Genomic DNA, 17516 nt, shown 5'->3' with positions numbered 1-17516 from the left:
ATGAGAAGGGTACTACAAAAATTAAATATTAGGATGGAGGCCAATGGAAGCAACTGCAGTAGTAGCAACACAGATCTTACAGATTTACTTCTTAGAACAGGATGAAGATTGGTTGGTTTACCAAATTCAAAATCTAAAATTTAAGGCTCCAGGATGAATGACCCCAATGAACCTTTTGAGTTTACACTTATAGCTAGTTTCTATCTCTGCAAATGAAATAAAACACTGGAAGACTGTAAGAGGTGCTGAAATATTTCTTTTTGAAATTTTATTACAAAAATATATTTGCAAACATACAAAATTTTGGATGAAAAATGCGAATTCTTAAACATTTATGCAATAACTTAATATTTGCAAACATACATAGATGGTATAAAGAAGTCCATACCATAATGTTAGTGATGCAGTATCTATGTTTACTGACTTTAAAAAAACCTGTTTGCATACCGTATGTTTCCAGAAATCAGTACTAGAAATCCCAATGTCTTGAGCATCTTCATACTGTAAGAACATGCAAGTAAATAATAACTGGTGCAGCCGAAAGTGGTAAAAAAAGAAAAAAAAAATCTGACAGTTAAAAATGCATACTTTACATTTTAAAACACCCCCCACCAATGTGCCCATGCACAGAATAGATAAAAATAAATAGACCATCAGGGAAAGATATTGCAATTTTTTCCAATTTAAAGTGGAAGGAAGATATTGCATCTTAACATTTTCACAACAATGTCAGACTAAACTGAGGTGAAATATATTGCACACATTCCTCCTGTAAAGATATGCTGTAAGCAAGAAGCAATTCAAATAGCTGGAAAAAGTGGCTGATTTCTCACATACTTTTAAAGATAACTTTCCAAAGTAATCACTCTCTTTTTAAATTTTCCCAGTAATTACATACTTGATTAGATGGGGCATTATAGGTTCAAGGAATGTACCAATATGAAGCAAAACAAAATGTAGGCAAAACCAAACATGTCCAGCTGCAAATGTTCAAACATGTTGAATATCAATATCTGGCAAGTCAAACATTTGTTATATGAAACTAAAATTAATAATCACTCTTTCAGTTTCACACTTTTTGCCTCAATTCTTTTGCAAATATTTTCTACTTTTACAAGATATATTGCTTCCAAATTAATAGCTGTTCGGTATTTTTCATACAACTTTGCAATATTAACTTAACAGCTACAAAACTGAGAAACAATTTTAATTTTGTGAATAATAATAAAGCTGTAAATCTTAAAACCATCTTTGATTAGAAGGTTATCATTTTTAAAGTGACTTAACATTGACCACAGAAAACACATGCTTAGATGGATAATTAATTTTGGGAATATAGTCTAAACTAATTGTTTTCACTCTCAGAATTAATGGGTACAATCACATTAAGTAGTAGTTTTACCAAAACAAAAAGCCACTTTAAATGATCATGTTAAGTTGCTGTGATGACCCATGGTAGCTAGCTATGCATTAGCTATCAGTACATGCAGCTAACATGAATCAAGCAATGAAACAAACTTGACCATTTTAGAATACAAAAGTTCAAAATAACCAGAATAAAGCTGTCAAACAACTTCCACATTATAAAACATCTCCAGTTTTATGTTGCAGCAGAGCTTGTTTTACAATGCAGTTCTTCATTAAAGAGGTTTATCTGATAAATTGTCATATTACAAAAAGCACTATCATGGCACTCTGCATATGCAGGAGATTACTGTTCTCCCAGTGTGCGTCTGTTTATACATACAGCAGGTGGAGTAAATGTGAGTAAAAATTCAATATGAACAGAAATCAGTTGTACTATTAGAAAGCTTGCTTAGTCATGATGATTTATATTCATTCTGCAAGCTGGGAAGACACTTTTTCAGGTTAGCAGAATATAAAAATGAAGAGAACCTGGATCTACCAACATCGTGTTGAGGTTCCTGGACAGTTATAACACAAGCACATTAAACAAAAATATAAAATGTTTGGGGTTTAGATCATAATCAAACCCTCGTAATGTTATTGATTCTTAAAATAACATTCCCTTTATCGTCAACTATTCATGACTTACAGACTTAAAATGAAAGTACAATCCATATGAGGGAAATCCTCAGTGTCCCATCATTTATATAAATCTTTGGATATGACATTTTAAAGATGAGACTGTATTTAACTGAAAGTTAACAGAAAGGTTTGTAATTTGTATCATCTCAGTAGCTCCTTTTCTCATTTCTATACTTGGGAACTCCTCCTTCCATCCACTCTCCTTTTCAAGCTAGTAGAAATGCTCATAAAAGTCAAGAAAGGACTGCTTCAGTTTTTGCTGAAGCCAGAGAAAGACACCTGTTTGAGGGTCTTGGTTATTGTCCACGAGGACTATCTCAAAGAGCACTACTCTTTAGTTTGGCATTTTTGCCTGTTCTTTCTCCTCCAAAAAGGTCTTCACAAGTTTTATTTGGATCAGGTGTTTGGATTTAGATAAACCAATCAAATTCACATTGCTTTCTGCATGTTGTTATAATTCTAGTATGTGAATAGGAAGGGTGGCCTTCTTCCTTACAAAAAGTCCAGAAAGTCTTTGTTGCTGAATTCAAATGCTACCATTAATGATAATATATTTCTTGGTAAATAGACATGATCACTAGCATGTTTCCCTGAATTCTGCACACTTAACATAAAAATACTAAATATTTTTAATTGAAAACACTAAGTTCAAAGGCAGAAAAACTCTTCAGAAGGCAGATTTTGCTAAACAAAAATCTTTTCTATTCAAAAACAAAGTTCAAAGTAAAATAGTTATTAGACATGAAAAATGCAAACAAACATTTTGTTATAACTGTAAGAAACCCTCTGATTTGTGATGGAGTCACAATTAAAGCTTATTTGATCATTTCCAATGAAATGACCCGGCACTCTTGACTATGTCAACATTATTACAACTAATCCCTAGGATATTCTATTTTGTAGAGCCAAACAAAACTTGTTCCTTCTTCATTGCAATAGTGCTTGGAAAAAATAAGCAAAGCATCCTAACTGGTTACATTTACTACAAATTATCCTTTACCAAATATACCAAGACCTCTCTACTCAAAAATCATCCCTTAAAATTACTAGTCCTGGAATCAACTGAGATCTACTTTAAAGTATTACTAACTACCTTTTCATGCCATATAGAAATAAATATAAGTCACAGATAGACCAATAGCAGCATAGTAAAATATCATTAGATTCTTTTCTGACTTCAAACGGGGAGACATGAAGAAGTCTGATTCTTACACTGGTAAATACTAAAATGGTAAACCATATGTAAGAAGTGTTCACTTTTCAACTAAACACAATGCAACACTACACAACGTGAAAAAAAAAATTTGGAGGCAAGGGGTCAGTTTGTAATTGTTTCGCATCTGTATAGTTTTCAACACTACAGTGCCAACACAAGTGAATAATGAAACTCAATTCTGGCATTGGCTCATCCTTAGCTTAACAGAAACAACATATTTCAAATATCATATATAGCTCCGGGGAATAGGAAAATAATAGTCAGAGTGATGTTCCTCCCCAGATCTGATTTTAAAAATTTACAGACTCAGACTGTTACTTAGAAGCGCATGATTGCCATATCCTAGGATTGTGCACCCTTTGGATTCGATCTTTTTAGAGAAACCGAGCATATTTCATTGGACACATGTTTGTTGCCAAAGATGCAAAACCAAAATCTAACGGAACAGTTTCAAATTAAGGATGTGCATTGGGTAAAAGCTATTTATTGCTCAGGAATGGGCAAAAGTATTTGTAACCCCTACCTCAAACATCTAGCTGTAAGGGCACCCAGCTCCAAGCCTGACTGCAGTATCTTCCACCAACCAACCAGTTTATTATAATAAATGAGCCTTTCCAGCCTCTACAAAGCCCTTACAACCAGAAGTGGGTTATACAACTGAGTTTTGTTCTGATCTGTGTAGTGTACTGTATACCTGGATAGGTTAAAAACAGCACTGCTCCCCTTAACTCTTCAATACTGAAGATAGCTAGAAATAAAAGAGAAAACATTTGCACATTCACTTAATGCTAATGAAAACTCTCATGCAACTAAACAACTTTTCCTTAGAAACAAAGGTTTGCTGGTGATGATCACAGTGAAACCTAGATGACTTCTGAGCAGATTACTTTAAGAAGTATTTTTAAGGAATAGTCTTTCCCAACAGGTTCAAAATTCAAGACACTGAAAACTAAATATTCTTTTTAAAAAAATATTACAGCTTTATAGATGAGGCATAATTGTTTCAGAAGCAGACATATTGAAGTTAATTCAGTTCAACTGACAATTATAGTTTGATGTCTGTATTCTTGGTCAGGACTTGCAAGTAGACGTCATGAACAGTACTGAGAAAACTGGAATCATTCTGCAGGAGGGGAAAAGAGCACATGCAGAACATTAACTAAAAACATACACTTAAGTGCTGATTTTTGCTACTTAATTGTGCATAACTTAAACCTCAAGATGGGGTCTGCGTCTCTTCAGAGTGGGGAATACAGAGAGGACTGGCTGCATGAAGGCACTCCTGCACAGGCACCACATAGAATGGGGGAGTGTGAGGCTGGGGGCCAGGACAGTAAGATCCATGATTATACATTGCAAGCGGTCCTAACATCCAGCACAAGTAGCACTGAGGGACAACAGCCACCATTCCCGCCATGCAGCGTATTAGTAGTTTTAAGTGGGTGGAAGAGAACGTACACTACAGTCCTGGCCCTGGGTTGGAAGGTACTAGTTTCACTGTCCCTCAGAACTCTTGCTCACTTCAACCACATCAAGTCCCATTACCTGAGCATAGCAGGGGTGCAGTGAATTCTGCTTTTTGTGCATTCCTGAACAGCACTGACTCCCAAATCCATCTCCAAGCAGTGCCAGCAATTATATGGAAAGACTTTCTGCAATTACTTACACTTCCAAGACAAATTTGGAAAACAATGTACAGTGCGTTCCTTGGTCTAAAATTCTAGATCAATATATTACTGGGAAACTAAGCATGCTAACTTATATGCAATATTTAAAGCTATTCTAGTTTTCTTGGGTTCTAAACATTCAAATGGTAAAGCCCACAACAGACACCTAATCAATCAGCATGAAGATGAATATTCTTCTCCTTCAGCATTATTTGCACTTCAGACCTTTGTATTCTACTGCAGTCACTATTTATAGTAATCCCCCACTTCTGGGGAGGACAATTTTGATCAGCCTTTAGGTTCCTGTCTACATACGGCATATACAGACTGCACATAAAAAGTACTGCTCCCTTTGGAACTGGAACAGCACAAATAGTGTCCTCAAGATTACAGGCAGAAATCTGTGCAATCTGCCTCTGATAATAAATACATAAATAAATAAAAATATAATATAAAATAAAATAAAAAGAACACAAAAGACTGGTAGTTGAGCTCAGTTTCCAGGTTTTTCCTGGGTCAGCAAGTGTTTTTTGTTGCAGCTGCAGGTCCTGCAAAAAAAGGCAGGTCATGCAAAAGAACAAAAACAGCCACCAAGCTGATTATATGACTTACTATGGGCCCCTTCCAGTCCTAACAATTCTATCACTAAGAGCTATGTTACTGTAGTCTTATTTTTAGAGCTGCATTTAGTGTGTAAGACCTATTGATATCAGTGTGGAAAGAGCAAGAGACCCCTGATGTTGCACAAAGTTTTGTGACATTGGTAGTAATTCTACAACAGAAAGAGGCTAAATAATCATCTTGCTATATGGCCCTATCAGAGCAATAGCTCTGTTGTGATTCACTGAGGCCAGGTCTGCATTACATTGGTATAACTACATCACCAAGGGGTGGGAAAAAAAATCTACATCCTTGAGCAATATAGTTTTACTGACCTTGCCCCCCGTGTAGACAGTGCTATGTTGATGGGAGGCCTCCTCCTGTCGACACAGCTACCGCCTCTCACGGAGATGGATTAACTACGCCGACAGGAGAAGCACCACTGTAGCACTTCAGTGAAGATGCTACTACGCCGACAGGAGAGCAATTGCTTCAGTGCAGCTGTGCAGCCACAGCATTCTAAGTTTAGACCTGCCCTAAGGAACATTGCAGCAGAAGTTGCAAAACAGAATTGCAGCAGAAATATTAATTGAAGCATTAAAGCACGCTCATTTAAAACTTTCTAATTCATTAATCAGAATGCTTGCAGTTTCCATTTCAAGGTGAGCTCATGCCCCTAAAAAAGGAACAAAGAAAACTCATCTGTAACTGGAATATTTTGTTAAATAAAAATGTAATGGCCAAGTTACTTCCAGGCTGAGCTATTAATGAAATATATTTTGATTTTACATACATATTTTCAACTTCTTGTGGGCAAAATTCTGTATCAAATCACCCCTTTCAGCATAAAACCCCACAAAATGGCACAGGGACTGCAACTTTTCTCTTTACCCACAAATTTTGCAGATCCTTTGAGATTTGCAATACTATATAGAGGTCTCTGATCTCCTTTCCGCTCCGTGCAGAGCCACTGGAGCTGTGCTGCCAAAGACTGCAGCCCTGAAGTCCACCCCTGGAATTCCCTTTAAGAAGGAGCTAAGCAGCAGGAGGGGCTCCATAGGAATGTTAATACATCCTGAAGCTGCATTAACTTTTCTGCAGATTTTTGCAGAGATGTATGTGGATGGAGAAGGAAGAGGCCCAATGCATGTCCCTCGTGGCTTACCCATAGCTGTTCCCCACCTCATCACTAAACCTGGATCCCAGAGAGGAAGTAAATTGTGCCATCCTGGAAAGGAAGACACCTTGAGTCAAGGGACCATCTCTACACATGAGACCTGTGTGGAATCATCAGGCTCCCAAGAGTGCTGAGCTCTTGTAACGTCTATTGAATCCAATGGGAGTTGCCAGTGCACGGAGTCTCATTACTTGCCTCTGTATTCAGAAAAAACCCAAAGTGGTTTAATCTGATACTGACAGTACCTTTATTAGATGTATTAAGGTTTCCTGGAGCTGAGACCTACTGAGAACAGTAGGAGGCATTGTCTGAATTTCTGTTGCTCCAAGTGTTAGAGGAGAAGAGGAGCTGGTTTTATTCTCTATTTCAGTGGATTTTGTAGCTGACTGCTGGAAAACACTAGGAGACAAGAGGATTGAAGGAGTCACTGTAGTTGTGGCTGTAACAAACTGCGGAGGTACGACCTGCAAAAGAAAGGAAAATAATTAAGCACTCATGTACACTGTGGAGATGAGTGCCTTTATAAGAACCTGGGTGAATTAGCCATTATTGCTACATATGTTATCTAAATAGACATTTAGAGAGTGTTTTTATATCAAACTCTGAACAGACAAATACCTATTTGGAAAGACTAACACCTATATCTGTAGATTATGGAAGAGCCTTTACCGCCTTCATAGATAAGACTGATGCATTTTACCATTTCAACCTATGACAAGGCTGAGAAAAGTGTTTGAAGTTCTCTTTATTCTTCGGATGCAGATTACATTTTTGTTAAGGTCAAATAAATCAGTTAATTAGATTAAGAACTGGGAGGATTTAAAATGGCTCCATTTGAAATCTCACTGCTGGTGTCTGTCTATGCTGTGGATCTTATGATCATAAATTATTTTTTTAAACATTTGGCACTTTAGATAGTTGTACAGCTTAAAAAAATCTCATGTAAAAGCAATTTTTTAAAACCAACAAATAGAACCATATACAGCATGATTTCAAAGAAGACAGAATGGAGAAAATAGATTAATCAACTACTGGGAGACATTAGGAACCTCAGGAACCCTAGGGAATTTAGTAGCGCTTCAGGGCGCTGGGACCTAGGTTGACCATTATCATACTGAGTTCCTTAAAATATGTACTTGTAACAAGCTGGCTTTTGTAGCATGTAAGACACAAAATACCAGTATAAAACATTAAAGCTTTACATGCATAAAAAGAAGTGCATTGGAGCTTAATTAGTTGAGTCATATCAGTTTACTTTACAAATATAAAACTTTTAGGAGCTGAACAAGATACAGATTTATCTTCTTTGTAGGCACAATTCTTCTCTGCAATCACTACCCTCTTGTGTTCTTAAACTCCATATAAAGTAAATCAGAGTAGCAGGAACTGAGGGTTTGTGTATACTTACAGCGCTGCAGCTGCGCCACTGTAGCACTTAGTGAAGATGCTACCTACACTGACAGGAGAGCGTCTCCTGTCGACATAGTGCTATCTACACCGGGAGTTTGGTCAGTATAACTGCAGCCCCAGAATGTCAGAAGGCTAGATCTGTGTGAGGAGGGTAGGGAAAGCTCACTCTCTCAGGTAATTAATTTGAAGACTCCCTGTCACTTCAGTTTTATATTGAATATACTGATCTACCTGCTTCTTTTGCTTAGGCTTTCTGGATGACCAAAATGTTTGGGATTCATTTTGACAACACCAACAGTTTCGCCAAAGAAGGAAAGCAGAAATAAACAGCGAAACTCAAATAAACTTTATATACAAACAAAAAAGCTTCCCTTGGAAATTTAAAATCTTCCATTATAAAAAGAAATAGGGCAAAACTATCTACCCTGAATGTTTACACAGACAGTCATATCAAAAGGGTTAAAATATATATGCAAAATATATATTAAATTCAACATAGTAGGGAAAATACCACAGTAAGTTTTAATTTGAAAATCACAGCACATTTAAACCTGCACATTTAGTCAGTGGCACACCACCAGCACACTAAATTGTCTTTGAGTTAAAAAGTGATGCATTTTTTACTGTGGGCACACTGCTTAACTGATCATTGACTTCTGGCCAATTTACAGACTGCACTGAACTGTGAACAACGTCATTTTGCTGCCCTCCCGATTAGAGATGAACATGCTACTAAAGCAGCTTTTATATAATGCAAAAGGAATTAGAATGGCATGATTTAGTAATAGTGTTTAAAAGCCTTACTATTCATGATTTTTGTAAAGCCACTAATCAGTTTAGATGCTGCTGGCCACCAGTAAGGACTACATTTCACTGTGTATTTCATTTAGACATAAATAATTAAATAAAAATCATTAGAGGTCAAGTATATTTTAAAAGGTCTGATCTTGCTTTTTGGCTACTGCTAATTATTTTCTGACTGGACTCTCAAAGTTCACTTTGATATTATATTGACCTGGATGTTCAAAGGTTATTCTTTTGTGGTTCTAACAATCTGAAAACGGAGTCTATAAAAACAGCAGGTGGTAGCAGTAATCATTGTAATCACCAACTGGCTACAAATTGTGCTCACAACTAGTCTGTGCTAAAGCACAATATTTTTTGGGACACTGTCCTTCTCTTTGCACAGACTGAGGCCCTTAGTTATTACCCCAATATAAACATTAAGTAAAAATAATTATGGAACTATGTCGTTCTCTACTTACTGCTTCTCAATTTTACCACCATCTACAAATGAAAATGCCTTTAAAAACTGCTACTGGTTCAAACGGAACCTGGGACTGGAGAGTCAAGATATATTCTTTCTAGGTCATGCAACACCACCAGAATAAAAGATGATGCAGTCTGCTATTCCTGTTCATACTTCACAAAGCAGAAGAGACTAGTTCACTCACCCATAGCACTGCACAGCTAACATGCAGGGAAGAGATCCCATACCGAAGAGAAGCCATTTTTAACATATAGTCTCTTTCCTAACCATGATAGCATTTTTCGGCCTTTCAGAGATGGAAATAGGACTAATGGGCATGTTAATGACTACAGTCTTGTTCTTGAGTCTTCAAGATACAAGAAATTATTTGCTGTAAAATAGAAAACTTTGACATGAGAAATATTTAATTTGCTGGAGAAAAGTTTATATGCTTACTTGGCTGGCTTTTGGCAAAGCCTTGGGTTGTGGAAATACATCTGGCTCCTTGTTTTGCTGTATCGTCTGCAATTTAAAAAACAAAAGTATGGTACATATGTTATTGTCAGCGTCTGAATTTCTGGTTGTGTTATCTTCTGTTTTTCCCCAACTAAATTATATATTTTCTTGGATATTACAAGTCAAGGTCTACAATAAGACAGACATGGTATCCAATTCTATGCAGTTTTTTTTATATTTATATATTTCATAAATGGAGCAAAATAATAGATGAAAACATGTAAAGGCAAGTTGAAAAGATTACAAGATTGGAGTTTACATTTGAAGACTGCAGAATCAGCAACCCTTCAACCATAGTTAAAGAATTCCAAAGACAGGGACTATAGAAGTTGAAATGAAAAGAAACGAAAAGAAATTAAGTTTGGAACCCAGATTGGAAAATGATGGCAAACCAACCTCAATGAAATGAAGTCCATGCCATGTCAAAATTAGAAATTCTGTTAGCATGACAGAGAGTTACATTGACATGGCTCTGAGAAAGCTACCACCTAAGTCAGTTAGAAAAATTTCAATTATAAACCAACATTTTAATGAGAAAGCAGAAGAGAGCAGATTTCTCATCTACAAGTATTTTAACAAATCATTTAATGCTTACAATGAAACCCTTAGAGTTAAAAGCTAATTTCTAAGGAAGTTCAAATTTAAAGGACAAAGCATTTGTTGTCTGGCAATATTTAAAAAAAAAATACAAGCATATATAAAGCCATAGAATACCTGAAGGGGTGTGATTATTTTGGTACTCAATGATGCTGGTTTGGTGTGGGATTCTTTGAAGCTTTCTGGTGTTGCAAGTTGGCTAACTGTGGATGAAATGCTAGGTGCCATGGTAGTTTTACTAAGAGACTGTTGCATTTGGTCCTGCTGTGGGGTCAACCTGAGTTTCTGGAGAAGGTCAACATTTGGAAAGGGTGTATTTGAAGCATTTCCTGTATTAGTTGCTGCCAAAGGTGCTATGAACTGGTTTTGGCCAGCAATTAGATTTTGTGGCATGTGATTCACATCAGATGGTGGCTGATTCATAAGTGGGGACATCTGTTTAGCAGCTTGATGCATAACTTGCATTATATTACTGTTTGGGTTTAAGTTGGGAAGTATCTGAGCAGAAGGAGCTTCTGTTGTTGAGGCTGAATTAAGAATAGGGCTTAACTGAACTGTATAGTTTGAAACATTCTTTATGTCAGGCTGCAAAACTGAAGCTGGAGCAATCAGCATGGGTGTTACATGCTCTTGCTGATTCAAGGTACTGCCATTGGTTTTGACACTTGTACTCTCTGGTTTCCCCAATGGTTGGTGTGTCACCGCTGTTTGCTCAAGTGAAAAAGGCAAGAATAAGTTGTGCTCTCTGCCTGTAGTGTCAGCTTGTAACTTCTCCATTCTGTCTGGATTGGGATATGAAACTGTTGGTTGTTCCTTTGGCAAGGAGGTTCCAAATAATTCTTCCACTGTCAGATGTTTGTGCGTTGACTGGAATGGCTAGAAAAAGGAAGAAAAAGTGTTGAGAGAACTGGTGAAAAAATAAAATACATCCCATCTCACACACAGAAGCTGTTACACTATTCAGAACAAAAAACAGCTGGGAAGAATACTTTCTGAAACAGAAAGTCAAGGTGGGTGAGGTAACATCTTTTATTGGACTAACTTATGTTGGTGAGAGAGACAAGCTTTTGAGCTTACACAGAAAGTAGCAGTTTACTACACATGCAAGAATTTCAGAGCTTGCCATCTCACCCACGTGAACATACTAACTGTAAATTAATTACAAAACCATTATATGGATCCGGGTTGTAAGTACTGTTGTACTGCCACAGAGCTAATTAACTCAGTGACTGCCTTAGGCTATACACTACAGCATAAACTCAACAAAAAGACAATCACTCTATAGATATACGTGTTAATCAATTGACAGCAACACAGCTGCCTTGAATGGCAGAGTATTCAAGATCTGCCAGATACTGCGCACTTAGAATTGCATGCCAAAACAGGTAACAAATGGAATATAAAAAAATCAGTGCATATCAACATGGCTCATACTTGGTCTTTTTGGATAGAATAATTTATACCAGAAATTCAACTAACTGAATGACACCAACTTTCACTACATGATCGTGAAGCTTTTTAAAGTAGGTGGTAATGTAAGAACAAAGGCAGTTTCAGGAACCCATGATCCATGTAAGGAAAGAAAAACACTGCAATTACACTTGGTGCAGAAGGACTATGCTTGGAAGACAAAAATGTTATCATGGGCTCCCAATTGTGCTTCAATGTCATAGCTTCCAGCTAATCTTGCAGGATCAGATTTGTAAAATACGCCTTACCCTATTTTTAAGAGTACTGAAAGTTTTTCAAAATGTTTTATTATTTTATCTATAATATCTACTTCAGTGGTCTCCCACCTTTTTATGCACAAGATCATTTTTTGAACTTAAAGATCAACCCAGGGTCTACCTTGCCCCTTCCCAGAGGCCCTGCCCTGCTCACTCCATTCTTCCCTCCCTCCATTGCTCACCATCCCCCACTCTCATGCACTTTCACTGGGTTGGGGCAGGGGTTGGAGTGCGGGAGGGGGTGCAGGCTCTCGGCTGGAGCCAAGGGGTTCAGAGTGTGGGTGGGGGCTCCGGGCTGAGCCTGGGGCAGGGGCTTGGAGTGCAAGCTCTGGGAGGGAGTTTAGGTGCAGGCGTCATATGGTCACACTGCACCTAATCTCATAGAATCCACAGGACATTTCATGAGTTTTACTTTTTAGTAGTGTCATTTGCGGTTTATAGATGCAAAATCCTTCAGGGATGGTCACCAATCGGTGTAATATTCTCAACTGTGGGGTGTGCACTGGCTGAACCTGGGGCAGGGGGTTGGGGTGCAAGAATGAGGAATGTGGGCTCTGGGAGGAGTTTGGGTGCAGGTGGGGGCTCTGGACTGGGCTGGGAGGTGTGGGGTCTGGGAGGAAACTCTGGGCTGGGCGTTGGGATGCAGGAGGGAGTGTAAGGTGCAGGCTCCATCCGGGAGGCGCTTACCACAGGCGGCTCCCGGCTGGTGGCGCAAAGAGGCGCCATGGCCCCACGCTGCTCCCAGAAGCAGCTGCCTGGTGGCACATCTCTGCATGCGACCCCCAGGGGGTGGGGGGCAGCGGGTCTCCATGCGCTGCCCATGCCTGTAAGCACAGCCCCCGCAGCTCGCATTGACCAGGAACTGGCCAATGGGAGCTGCGGGGATGGTGCTAGGGGCGAGGGCAGCATGCGGAGCTGCCTCACCGCCCCCCTGCCCTCAGGGGGCTGCAGAGACATGTCAGCAGCCAGCCACTTCTGGGAGTGGTGTGGAATCACGGCAGGCAAGCAGCCTCTGAGCCCCGCTGCGCCGCAGGACTTTCCCGGAGATCGCTATCGACTGGCCGAGGCTCCAGGATAGACCAGTGGATTGCGATCGATGGGTTGGTGACCACTCATCTACTTTCATATGCCATTACCTGCAGCAACAAAGTTGACACTAACAACTTAAAAGGTTTCTGTAGTAAATAAACAAACCTTTTTTGGTAAACAAAAAAGGTAGGAAAGGCCTAAACATGCAAGCTATATCCATTCCAAAGGGGCCTCATGTGTGTACATTTAATAAGTTTTCCTATATATTTTATTATTTTTAAATAAAACAAGCCCATTACACAAACTAAAAACCCACCACCATTAGTGTTAGCATTACGTATTACTTTGATCACTTATAATTGTGCACTGCACTTTGGAAGAAACAGACTGCATCTGTTCAGATGAATTTTACGATAGAAATTTCAGACACTGAAAAAAGTGAAAGTCATCAATAACAATGGATTAAAAGGTGGGAGTGGGAGATGGAGGAAGCAGAATGGTTACAACAATAAGATTAAGCAGTTAGTCAGAAAGGCATATACACATCTTGATAGTTCTACTAGATTTTTATCTAAAAAAACCCAAACCTCTTCTTGTAGGCAACACAACAGATGTTGTGACAAGTGAACTCTTGGAATTTCAAAGTATAGCTTGATACTTAAAAAAATAAAAATCTGGTTTATGTATAACCTGACTGCTATTAACTTCAGTTTTTCTCTATATACTTTTTAAAAGAATGTTCACTGAAGAACAAAATATTCTGAAGGTAATTAAATATCTTGTACAAAATTAATGTGACAAGCGTCTTCTTGTTTAAATCAAAGAACCCTGGAACAGCATGCTTAGGCCCACCTAGATTACGCTGCATGACTGGCTTGTCATAACACATCTTACTATCTTAAGAGATTTCCTATATTTAAAATTTTGCTTTGCTACTTTTAAACATGATAATGTTAAAATACAATACAAGTTGTTTTATATTAGCAGAAAAGGAAGAACATGGTCAATTACCAGTTATAGTATGATTTGTTTTCATTCTCCAGTGCAACACACATGGAAAATATTGTCCTCTCTACTGATTTTATTTTCCATTTGGCAAATGTTTTAACTTTGGGTGCTTCTAATAGAAAATGGCTGCCTTTTAATTACAGTCAAACCTCACAATAACGCGCCCCGCCATAACGCGAAATCGCATATAACGCGATCATAAGTTGGCTCCCCTTTAAGGCCTAATACCAGTGGTCCCCAACGCCATGGCGCCCGCCGGGACACTGATGTGCCCTCCGCCTAGCGCCCGGCAGGGGAGAGAAGCTGCAGCCCCGCGTCTGCTGGGGACAGAGAACTCCAGAGCTGCGGGCGCCGGTGCTCTCTGCCTCCGGCAGGCGCGGGGCTGCGGCTCCTCTCCAAGCCAGAGAGAAGCCGTGTCCCCGCGCCTGCTGGGGACAGAGAGCACCGGCGCCTGCAGCCTCAGAGTTCTCTGTCCCCAGCAGGCGTGGGGCTGCGGCTTCTCTCCCCTGCTGGGCACTAGGGGGCGCACATCAATGCACCGCGTTGGGGACCACTGACTTAAACTGACCGGCTTGAAACCCCTCTATACCATGACCCTGCATTTATCACGATGGAATTTTTTGGACCCCAAACATCGCGTTATAGCGAGGTTTCACTGTACTTTAAAAGCAACTGAAAAGCTAAGGATTCTTTACACTGGAGAAGTAGCAGCAGGAAGATTAGCAAGGCAATCAGAGTGACGAAGGTTATAGGGAAAATAAATCAAGTCACACATTTTCAGCTGTTCTATAAAAGGAAACCAAAATGGAGCCCAGAATTAAAGTGCAGCTTAGTTAGAACAAAGAAAAGGATGGGTGTGGTAGTCTTCTAAAAACTGTATCCAAAATAGGGCAAAGAGTACAGAGCATTTGGGAATTAGATGGACTGCAGAGTTGGGACCTATCAGCCTACTCAGTGTTACCTTTAATACATGCAAGAACAAAATTACAAAAAGATCATATTACCATTGTCACTTGGCCCAAGTGCATCATTGGGGGGGGGGGGGGGGAAATGGGGACTGTGTAGCCTAAATCAACAGAAAGACTGATATGAGCATTTTTTCCTCTGGCTAACTGAGGAAACACATAAGGAATTCATAATTCCACCAGAAAATGCCCTGCTAGCAGCACCCAGAAATTCAAATCTAGGACTGTTAGCAAGAGCACGCCAGCTGACATCACATGTTTCTTTGATAGGGTAACAAGCCTTGTGGATGGGGGGGGGGAAGCGGTAGATGTGGTATATCTTGACTTCAGTAAGGCTTTTGATACGGTTTTGCATGACCTTCTCATAAACAAACTAGGGAAATGCAACCTAGATGGAGCTCCTAGAAGGTGGGTGCAGAGAATAGTTATCAGTGGGTAAGTGTCATGCTGGAAGGGCATAATGAGTGGGGTCCCACAGAGATCAGTTCTCCGTCCGCTTCTGTTCAACATCTTCATCAATGATTTAGATAATGGCATAGAGAGTACACCTATAAAGTTTGCAGATGATACCAAACTGGGAGGGGTTGCAAGTGCTTTGAAGGGTAGGATTATAATTCAAAATGATCTGGACAAACTGAAGAAATGGTCTGAAGTAAATAGGATGAAATTCAATAAGGACAAATGCAAAGTACTCCACTTCGGAAGGAACAATCAGTTGCACACATACAAAATAGTAAATGCTGCCTAGGCAAGAGTACTGTAGAAAGGGATCTGGGGTCATAGTGGATCGCAAGCTAAATATGAGTCAACAGTGTATCACTGTTGCCAAAAAAAAAAAAAAGCAAGCAGCAAACATCATTCTGGGATGTATTAACAGGAGTGTTGTAAGCAAGACATGTGAAGTAATTCTTTCGCTCTACTCCACGCTGATTAGGCCTCAACTAGAGTATTGTGTCCAGTTCTGGGTGCCACATTTCAAGAAAGATGTGGACAAATTGGAGAAAATCCAGAGAAGAGCAACAAAAATGATTAAAGGTCTACAAAACATGATCTATGAGTGAAGATTAAACAAACTCAGTTTTTTTCAGTCTGGAAAAGAGAAGACTGAGAGGGGACATGATAACAGTTTTCAAGTACATAAAAGATTGTTACAAGGAGGAGGGAGAAAAAATGTTCTTCTTAACGTCTGAGGATAGAACAAGCAGCAATGGGTTTAAATTGCCGAAAGGGAGAGTTAGGCTGGACATTAGGAAAAACATCCTAACTGTCAGGATGGTTAAGCACTGGAATAAATTGCCTAGAGAGCCTGTGGAATCTCCATCATTGGAGGTTTTTAAGAGCAGGTTAGACAAACAACTGTCAGGGATGATCTAGATATACTTAGTCCTGCCATGAGCACCAGGGGACTGGACTAGATGACCTTTTGAGGTCTCTTCCTGTCCTATGATTCTATGAAGTGGCACCCAGGTTCCAAACCACACAGGCTTTAGAAATCAATGTCAACAGTCTGAAATATATCAGTTATCTACCGGCTTCTGGGTGCAATACAGGTCTGTCACATCTTACGCTGGGATTACGTTCCGTAGTCAGCGCGTAAAGTGAAAATTGCATATAATCAAAATTACATCGAGTGTAATGGTGGGCGGAATTGCCTGCACTACAGGTACAGTACTAAAATTGTTATTTTTCTCTCTTTTTTTTTTTGCCGACCGCGTAAAGCTGAAATTACGCATGTTAAATGCACGTAAGATGCGACACACCTGTATACAGAATGTGCAATGACTACCATTGCTACCCAAGCAGACAGCTGTCTTTTACAGCAGATGATGTCGTTTCCAGATGATCTTCAAAAGATAGGCTCAGTTAACAGCATGAGTCAATAATCCAATATGGAGGTCACAAAGGCACGGTTTTGTTTGTTTGTTTTGCAGTTTTCACAACAATGTGAAATGTACAGTTGTCTCCCCAGATGCAGATGAAAGGCATTTGGGACCAGTAATGCCACCTGAAACTCCAGGAGCAATCAGTGATACAGGAATCACCCCCTTGAGCTGCAAACTTCCTTAACAAAGAGTTGGGGCACATCCTCAATAATAGGGGGAGGCAATACCCCCATTATATTCTCTCAATGCTTACCTCAACACACCAGTTTATTTTCAGGCTTTATCTGGACTGAGATTCAATCATTTCACATTCATCCAGATTCTAGGTTTGATGAGGTACTAGGAAATCAGCCACCAGACTTAGATGGAAAGGTAACAGAGCTGCATGTAATCATTATAATCGTAATGCTGCAGGTCAAAATC

The 17516-nt window shown here is 39.3% G+C and overlaps 1 protein-coding gene across 2 annotated transcripts in view; it reads right to left on the bottom strand.

Annotated features, from left to right (window-relative positions):
• Positions 1–248: 248 nt before the first annotated feature.
• The window catches only part of DCP1A (decapping mRNA 1A), a 52455-nt gene continuing 35187 nt past the window's right edge, over positions 249–17516 (bottom strand). For both annotated transcript variants that reach the window (XM_045024195.1, XM_045024194.1), the window contains 4 exons: positions 10599–11357; positions 9825–9890; positions 6955–7173; positions 249–4388 (listed from right to left, as the gene is read on the bottom strand). In XM_045024195.1, the coding sequence (XP_044880130.1) occupies positions 4311–4388; positions 6955–7173; positions 9825–9890; positions 10599–11357 (1122 nt within the window). In that variant the 3' untranslated portion in view covers positions 249–4310. The remainder of the gene's footprint in view (positions 4389–6954; positions 7174–9824; positions 9891–10598; positions 11358–17516) is intronic.

The sequence above is a fragment of the Mauremys mutica genome, chromosome 7, assembly GCF_020497125.1.
Source record: "Mauremys mutica isolate MM-2020 ecotype Southern chromosome 7, ASM2049712v1, whole genome shotgun sequence".
Taxonomy (NCBI): Eukaryota; Metazoa; Chordata; order Testudines; family Geoemydidae; genus Mauremys; species Mauremys mutica.
The sequence above is the reverse complement of the archived record's forward strand: the minus strand, read 5'-3'. Positions and strand labels throughout refer to the sequence as shown.